The sequence below is a fragment of the Protomyctophum bolini genome (genome assembly GCF_963924005.1).
Source record: "Protomyctophum bolini genome assembly, chromosome: 17".
Taxonomy (NCBI): domain Eukaryota; kingdom Metazoa; phylum Chordata; class Actinopteri; order Myctophiformes; family Myctophidae; genus Protomyctophum; species Protomyctophum bolini.
Window position 1 is genome coordinate 41,674,469 of NC_137878.1, and position 9,310 is coordinate 41,683,778.

At 43.4% G+C, this 9,310-nt stretch overlaps 1 protein-coding gene across 1 annotated transcript in view; it reads left to right on the plus strand.

The window, feature by feature from the left end:
* anln (anillin, actin binding protein) overlaps positions 1-9,086 on the plus strand; it is a 34,626-nt gene extending 25,540 nt beyond the window's left edge. The window contains exons 21-26 of the mRNA XM_080788015.1: positions 453-565; positions 2,562-2,648; positions 4,512-4,619; positions 5,308-5,480; positions 7,510-7,623; positions 7,752-9,086. Coding sequence (XP_080644141.1) covers positions 453-565; positions 2,562-2,648; positions 4,512-4,619; positions 5,308-5,480; positions 7,510-7,623; positions 7,752-7,908 — 752 coding nt within the window. The 3' untranslated portion in view covers positions 7,909-9,086. The remainder of the gene's footprint in view (positions 1-452; positions 566-2,561; positions 2,649-4,511; positions 4,620-5,307; positions 5,481-7,509; positions 7,624-7,751) is intronic.
* The last annotated feature ends 224 nt before the right edge of the window (positions 9,087-9,310 follow it).

Below are 9,310 nucleotides of genomic sequence, written 5' to 3' on the forward strand. Positions count from 1 at the left end.
ATTATTATTATAGTAAGACAGACTACGAACGAACTAAGATCGTTTTGCAATAACTTTAAATGCATTAACCCATTTAGACCTGACGTCAAATAAATAAAAAGTCTTCTGAAACGAAAGAATATTATATTCAAAGATTTGCGCCACATTTTCATGATATTTCAAATATAGCAGACCTATACAAGCTCGTAGCTATGAGCTTGTAGATCTGCTATTTTTAAATGGCTAAAGTATAACATAATGCTTAGTTAGAACACCAGAATGGGAATGAAGTCCTGGATTATAGTTTCTTACTATTGAAACAAACTGCTATGGTATCCTATCCTGAGAGACCGGTGTCCTTCTTGTGTGTTGTGTGTTCAGTGCTGACCAGTCTGAGTGACCACTAACTGTCCTTCTTGTGTGTTCAGTGCTGACCAGTCTGAGTGACCACTAACTGTCCTTCTTGTCTCCAGTGCTGGCCAGTCCCGGCGGTCCCAACTCGGTCAGAACCAGTAACTTCAGCCTGGTTGGATCCCACAAGCTGACCCTCGCTTCCATCGGCAAGAACAAGTTCCCCTTGACCAAGGTATAGACCAATCACAAGAAGGCAGTCAACGGGCATTTTGACAAATTGTCTCAAATCATTGCGATTTTTAGATTTATTTAAAAAAATGGCCATAAAGTCGCGTATGTTCTGAGGGGCGTGGCTACCGTTACAGTCTATGATCGGGAGCCACCCCCCGTTCGAGTCAAAATAAAAACCAACGAAGAAGAAGGGGGGGGGAAGTCCCGCCTCGTTGTCTGGGCCAGCCAATGGGCCAGCTGGGCCCAAACGGATCTAGAAAGATGGCGATTTACAATTCAAGGACTGACAGGCTTCATCTTACGTCCATATCAGACCCGGGAGAACGCTTTGTCCATATCTTTTCTATGGTTCACACACACCTTCCTTCATCTCTCTCTGTAGATCAAACATGAAGAGCAGCTCCTCACAGACATGTTTCTCACAGACATGTTTCATTACAAGGTTACTTGGCCACAATTATTCTCTCTTCTTTTAAAAAATAATTACATTTGTGTACGTTTGGGAAAGGGGTTTGTTTCACCGCACTGCACAGCAAGAGGGTGTTTCTGTGTGTTCTGGTTATGACTCCAACGTCGTCACGTTGATCTGATTGCCAGTCTGTTCTCATCATGAGGAATTAGATTTCTGCTGCCTTGATGTTAAACTACCGTCTGAGGGCCGATTCATTAATTATTAATTAATATTATTTTAATATTTTACCGCTGTGGCTCTTCAGAAATGATCAGTAGTAGTATTGGTCATTCATTAGCCACGTTTGTTTGAAGCTACAATCTAGAAGTAATCGGATTGGTTAAAATAAAGTTGTATTCCTTAAAGACACGGTCATGAAGTTGCAATTCAAGGAAATATTTTGAAATTGGAAAAGAAAAAAAAAACATTTTCCAGGTTTGGAATTTATGAGTCCTGGAAAGACTCACTTCAGTGATGCTTGCGGAACTCGACTCCGTCTCGTTCCTGACCGCATCACTGTCGTGGCAATAATCACGTTAACCCACACACACCCTCTCGTGTAATATTGCTTAAATGTGTACCTTCCGGACGTGACAAAATGACAGATCTACAAGCTCAAAGCCCTGCAGTGTGATCCTGTGCCTCACATGTTTGTAAAGGGTTTGGAAACTCATTGGTTATATATGTGTGGGAGGAACCTGTTTAAAATAAGTCCTAGATTGCAGCTTCAATCAAATGATAATCAGGTTTTTCACTAATGCATTAATGGTCATTAATCTTAATCACTTGATGTTTTTCTTTAAATACGAGCTCACAGCGTCGTGTAACTCGTGTTGTACGTGTGCTGTTTTTGACAAAGATATTTCACCACTCAAAGAAGGAGTGACCGCGTGGTACATTGTGCCTTACATTGTGTGGTACATTGTGGTACTGCGTGGTACATTGTGCCTTACATTGTGTGGTACATTGTGGTACTGCGTGGTACATTGTGCCTTACATTCACACACCGATGGTGGAGGAAACCATGCAAGGCACCAACCAGCACATCGGGAGCAATCAGGGGTTCAGAGTCTTGCTCAAGGACACTTCCACACTAACTGTGTGTGTGTGTGTGTGTGTGTGTGTGTGTGTGTGTGGGTTCCATTCAGATGCCCTATGGAAGGCACTAACTGTGTGTGTAGGTTCCATTCCAATGCCCTATGGAAGGCAATAACTGTGTGTGTGTGTGTGTGTGTGTGTGTGTGTGTGTGTGTGTGTGGGTTCCATTCCAATGCCCTATGGAAGGCAATAACTGTGCTAAATTGTGTTATTCAAAAGACTAAAACAAAAAATCTGAATTAGATGTCAAAATGAACACTACTCGTGTGTGTGTGGGTTCCATTCCAATGCCCTATGGAAGGCACTAACTGTGTGTGTGTGTGTGTGTGTGTGTGTGTGTGTGTGTGTGTGTGTGTGTGTGTAGGTTCCATTCCGATGCCCTGTGGAAGGCACTAACTGTGTGTGTGTGTGTGTGTGTGTGTGTGTGTGTGTGTGTGTGTGTGTGTAGGTTCCATTCCGATGCCCTATGGAAGGCCACATCTGCCTGAAGATGCAGTGTCAGGTGGACTGCAGCGTGGAGGAGAGAGGCTTCCTGGTGAGTGTCGTTTAATTTAGTTTCAGTCACCTGCCTTGTCTTGGTGTTGGTCTGGTTTTAGTCGACTAAATCTACAGTTGATTTTTTTTAGTCGACTGAAATGTATTTTGGCGGGCCTTGATGCCGTGGTAATGCCGGCTGATTCTACACCTGCTGAAAATAGCAGATCTACAATCTCACAACGCGTCACAGCACGACGCATTGAGAGCTTGTAGATCTGCTATGTTCAGCATTCAACCAAGTGTAAGATGACTCATACTGGATCTCTTGTCCACTAGTCCCTTCCTAACATTTTAGTCTAGTTTTTATTTGTTGACGAAATCGTCAATATATTTAGTCTCAGTTTTAGTCATCCTAGCTTAGTTTTCATTTAGTTTCCATTTAGTTTTCGTCAGTGGTAGTCGACAAACATTTTTCGTCTTAGTTTTAGTCGACGAAAACAACACTGGACTTCACACACACACACACCAAATATCTGATCTACAAGCTCACAACGCTCAATAAAAAAAGTGTTTTTGAATGCACTCTGTCTCAGAAATCCTTCCGCCATCTTGGATCTGTCCTCGTCTCCCCAAATGAGTGCAACTGGCTACAGTTGACACTCGAGGAAGGATTCAAAATGGCGCAAAGATTCCGACACAGAGTGGATTAAAACATTGACAACTACAGACCTCTGGGTTTTAAACGCTATGCAGGAAACCGGACAGGTGGGGCACAGAGGAAGCACCTTAGAATAGATTCAGCATCTGTAGTACAGTCAGTACGTCATGTTCAGAGATATTGGAGGGCAGGGTTTTTTGGCGCATGGCCGAGGGGTGAGTTCGCTTGCCTTAGACTCTTGTAGAAAATGTCACAATCGATAAATCTACGAGAGTCTGAATCTTAGGCTAGTTCCAGACCATGTTTTGAAGACGTTAATAATGTTAATGACTGTTCCAGACCATGTTTTGAAGACGTTAATAATGTTAATGACTGTTTCAGACCATGTTTTGAAGACATTCATAATGTTAATGACTGTTTCAGACCATGTTTTGAGGACATTAATAATGTTAATGACTGTTTCAGACCATGTTTTGAGGACATTAATAATGTTAATGACTGTTTCAGACCATGTTTTGAGGACATTAATAATGTTAATGACTGTTTCAGACCATGTTTTGAGGACATTAATAATGTTAATGACTGTTTCAGACCATGTTTTGAGGACATTAATAATGTTAATGACTGTTCCAGACCATGTTTTGAGGACATTAATAATGTTAATGACTGTTCCAGACCATGTTTTGAAGACGTTAATAATGTTAATGACTGTTCCAGACCATGTTTTGAGGACATTAATAATGTTAATGACTGTTCCAGACCATGTTTTGAGGACGTTAATAATGTTAATGACTGTTTCAGACCATGTTTTGAGGACATTAATAATGTTAATGACTGTTTCAGACCATGTTTTGAGGACATTAATAATGTTAATGACTGTTTCAGACCATGTTTTGAGGACATTAATAATGTTAATGACTGTTTCAGACCATGTTTTGAGGACATTAATAATGTTAATGACTGTTTCAGACCATGTTTTGAAGACATTAATAATGTTAATGACTGTTTCAGACCATGTTTTGAGGACGTTAATAATGTTAATGACTGTTTCAGACCATGTTTTGAAGACATTAATAATGTTAATGACTGTTTCAGACCATGTTTTGAAGACATTAATAATGTTAATGACTGTTTCAGACCATGTTTTGAAGACGTTAATAATGTTAATGACTGTTTCAGACCATGTTTTGAAGACATTAATAATGTTAATGACTGTTTCAGACCATGTTTTGAGGACATTAATAATGTTAATGACTGTTTCAGACCATGTTCGAGGACGTGAGTGGTTTCGGGGCATGGCACCGGAGGTGGTGTGTCCTGTCGGGTCACTGCATCTCCTACTGGACCTACCCGGACGACGAGAGACGCAAGGTACCGACCGACACACTGAGACGCATGTTATCATGGTTCTGTCTCTTATAATAATAATAATAAACTTTATTTGTATAGCACCTTTCATACATAAATGCAGCTCAAAGTGCTTCACGGGGCAGGACACAAAAATAGAATACAATAAAACACAAGTAGTTAAAATGATAGAACAATGGCAAAGAACAAAATTGAACATGGCAACATAAAATAAATAAAAACAAATACAAAACACCACATGCAGCAAGTCAGTCAGGACAGGGTAGGAACGTGCATATTAAAACTCAACTAAAAGCAAGAGTGAAGAGGCGAGTCTTGAGTTGAGATTTAAAAATGTCTACAGAGGGTGCGTGTCTGAGCCATGGTTCTGTGTCTGTTGTTCTCCAGAAGCCCATGGTTCTGTGTGTTGTTCTCCAGAAGCCCATGGGTCTGTGTGTTGTTCTCCAGAAGCCCATGGGTCTGTGTGTTGCTCTCCAGAAGCCCATGGTTCTGTGTCTAATGTGTTCTTCTCCTCCAGAAGCCCATGGTTCTGTGTGTTGTTCTCCAGAAGCCCATGGTTCTGTGTCTGTTGTTCTCCAGAAGCCCATGGTTCTGTGTCTAACGTGTTCTTCTCCTCCAGAAGCCCATGGGTCTGTGTCTGTTGTTCTCCAGAAGCCCATGGTTCTGTGTCTAACGTGTTCTTCTCCTCCAGAAGCCCATGGGTCGACTGAACCTGGCCAACTGTACCAGCCGTAAGGTGGAGCCGGCCAACCGCGAGTTCTGCGCCCGGCCCAACACCTTCGAGCTGGTCACCGTGCGTCCCCAGAGGGACGAGGACAGGGAGACGCTGGTGTCCCAGTGCAGGAACACCATGTGTGTCACCAAGTGAGTGTCTGTCCTGTTCATCATAATAATAATAATAATAATAATGTCCCAGTGCAGGAACACCATGTGTGTCACCAAGTGAGTGTCTGTCCTGTTCATCATAATAATAATAATGATAATGGCCCAGGCGGTGGCGTAACCGTCTGGGCACCCGACTGGTAATCCAGTCGCAGTGTGCCGCGGGTTTAGGTTTTAGGTTTATTTATTTAGCATGTAGTACAAAAAATAGACAATAACATATCAAAGAACAAAAATACAATGCAAGGAAGGGAAGAAGCCAGAAGGCCTTTCCTGTAGGAAGAGGTCATTGGTTTAAACAGATTAAAAGTTCATAAAGAACAGTACATAAGTCTACAAGTTGTCAAAGGGGGGCAGCTGTGCAGTAAAGAAATAAAAACACAGACTGTACAAAAAACAGAAATAAACAATACAACAACAAACACACAAAATAAAATATAACGCATCAAGGTAAAACATGTAATCTACAGAGAGGAAGAAATAAGATATTTCTTTAGATGTTTTTTGAATATTGGCCTAAGGATAATGAGGATTTAAGTGAAGCATCTTTCTAGGGAGTTCCATAGATGAGGGGCCTCTAAATTTGATGAAAGATTGATGTTTGGACGTGCGACAATAGGGTAATTCAAAATGATCTCTTTGCCTTGTGGGGCAGGAGTGAATGTCAGAAGTAACACGGAAGAAATTGTGAAAAGAAGACGGAATGTCTTGAATGCATTATTTGAATTTAAACATAAATAAACAGGTCTGAAAAACGTTTACTTTGTCAAAGGGTAATAGTGAATATTTAATTAACAGCGGGGCAGACGGCTCATACCGATTTGAATCGACCCCCGATCCCGACACGGCCTTTACTGCATGTCTTCCCCCCCCATCTCTCTCCCGTTTCCTGTCAGCCTACTGCATGTCTTCCCCCCCCATCTCTCTCCCGTTTCCTGTCAGCCTACTGCATGTCTTCCCCCCCCATCTCTCTCCCGTTTCCTGTCGGCCTACTGTCTGTCTGTCCCTTCGAGAAAACAATAAGAAGGCGTAAGCCGCAAAAAATATCTTAAAAAATTAAATAATAATAATAGCTCAGATTTATATAGTGCTCTTTCTAAGTACCCAAAGTGCTTTACATAAAACAGTAGGAACAACTTTAATTCAAGAAACTAAACAAAAAGGCAAGTAAAATGTCGGTGCTATAGGTTAAAAACATGAAAGGCTAAGCAAGGAATGGGGGAACATCTTAACCAGACCTCAGCTGGGGAACGCTATCCTGAAGAGGTGGGTTTTAAAGGAATGGGGGAACATCTTAACCAGACCTCAGCTGGGGAACGCTATCCTGAAGAGGTGGGTTTTAAAGGAATGGGGGAACATCTTAACCAGACCTCAGCTGGGGAACGCTATCCTGAAGAGGTGGGTTTTAAAGGAATGGGGGAACATCTTAACCAGACCTCAGCTGGGGAACGCTATCCTGAAGAGGTGGGTTTTAAAGGAGAGGAGGGGGGGGGGGGGGGCAACTCTGAGATGATTGGGGAGTTCTTTCCAGAGGTTGGGGGCAGAGACATAGAAGGCCCGTCTGTCCCCCCAGGTTGGGGGCAGAGACATAGAAGGCCCGTCTGTCCCCCCAGGTTGGGGGCAGAGACATAGAAGGCCCTGTCTGTCCCCCCAGGTTGGGGGCAGAGACATAGAAGGCCCGTCTGTCCCCCCAGGTTGGGGGCAGAGACATAGAAGGCCCTGTCTGTCCCCCCAGGTTGGGGGCAGAGACATAGAAGGCCCGTCTGTCCCCCCAGGTTGGGGGCAGAGACATAGAAGGCCCGTCTGTCCCCCCAGGTTGGGGGCAGAGACATAGAAGGCCCTGTCTGTCCAGGTTGGGGGCAGAGACATAGAAGGCCCTGTCTGTCCCCCCAGGTGGGGTACTTTAACTTTAATGTCCCTGTGAGTGTCCTCTCCTCCTCCTCCTAGCACTTTTCAGAGGGAAATGTAAACGGTAACTAACGTGCTTCTTGCCTCCTTGTGGTGGCGTCAGGAACTGGCTGTGTGCCGACACCAAGGACGAGAGGAACCTGTGGATGCAGAAACTCAACCAGGTGATGGTGGACCTGCGGATGTGGCAGCCAGACGCCTGCTACCGCCCCCAGCAGTGACTGTCCACTAGGGGGCAGCCTGCTACCGCCCCCAGCAGTGACTGTCCACTAGGGGGCAGCCTGCTACCGCCCCCAGCAGTGACTGTCCACTAGGGGGCAGCCTGCTACCGCCCCCAGCAGTGAGCAGACTGTCCACTAGGGGGCAGCCTGCTACCGCCCCCAGCAGTGACTGTCCACTAGGGGGCAGCCTGACGCCTGCTACCGCCCCCAGCAGTGACTGTCCACTAGGGGGCAGCCTGACGCCTGCTACCGCCCCCAGCAGTGAGCAGACTGTTCACTAGCAATGAGGAGCTTTCCACGTCCACTGGGGGGAGCCAGTGAGAGCTTTTTTTTTTTGGCCCTTCTTATTTCATGGGACTAATTATTATTATTATTATTATTATTTAATATAATATCATTTACTGAAGTGCAATACGGTTTGAATATGTTTTGTTTTTTTACGGGCTAATATTTTAAAGAGAGCAGCGGTAATCGAACGCGTAGTTTATAGACGTGAGAAACATGTGAGAAACATGTGAGAGACATGTCAGGACATGTCAGGACATGTCATGACATGAAAATGCTTTTCATGTCATTTCAGTTCAGTGTTTGGTGGAGGTTTATAAAGGGTAGATATAGCCCTTAGAGGCTCAGCTGAAAAGTGTTCCAATCTCTCTGTAGTCTTGTGTGTGCCCAGACTCTTCACGGTGCCCAGTGGGCCCAGACCCTTCACGGTGCCCAGTGGGCCCAGACCCTTCACGGTGCCCAGTGGGCCCAGACCCTTCACGGTGCCCAGTGCTTTGGAGAGGCTGTTCAACAAAAAAAAGGCATGGCTTTATTTTTTATATATATATATATTGAATTGGTTTCCGATGCTTCGTTTTATGTGTAAATGTTGAAATACTAAATGAATGCAAGCTTTTCTTGCCACAAGTGTGATTGACAGATGTATTTGTTCTAATTCTGCATGATGGCAACTGTATACGCATTTTGTTTAAAACTATATGAAAACTGTTTTGTCAAGTTCTAAAAGTTAATATCTTTTCTTTGTCAATTTCACCATATGGGCATCTGAATGGGAGTGGGTGGGACTCACCAGACACCCACCTGGGGAATGTGGAAAAAAAAATATTTTCGTTTATAAAAGGAGTAAATAGAAATTTTGTTGAACGACAGTGAGTTCAGCATAGCACATGTAACGTGTGTGTGTGTGTGTGTGTGTGTGTGTGCGTGTGTGTGCGTGTGTGTGTGTGTGTGTGTGTGTGTGTGTGTGTGTGTGTGCGTGCGCGCCCCCCACACAGCTTTCTTATTTGTCATATTATTGGTTTCAATAGTTTTATGTTTTTATTTTCCTCAACCTGGAGATTATTTTATTGTACGTCATTAATGTTACAAGCACTCCATTGTTTTAATGACTGTTGGGTTTTGTTTGAAAAGAAAAAAAAGTCACTTCAATAAATACCTGGTTTTAAATGCCAAACGGAACTAAGTAACTTTTGTATTTTATATAAATTATATATGTTTAACCAAGCTCAACTGCATGTGGATAAAGGACCAGTTAATTAACCCATTCTGACCTGAGATCACATTCTAAAAATGTCTTCTACATCCTGACAGTTTTCTGAAAAAGCTATGTTTCTATGTCAGTCGTTCTTAGATTTTTCAAAAATAGCAGACCTACAAGCTCGTAGCTTGTGAGCTTTG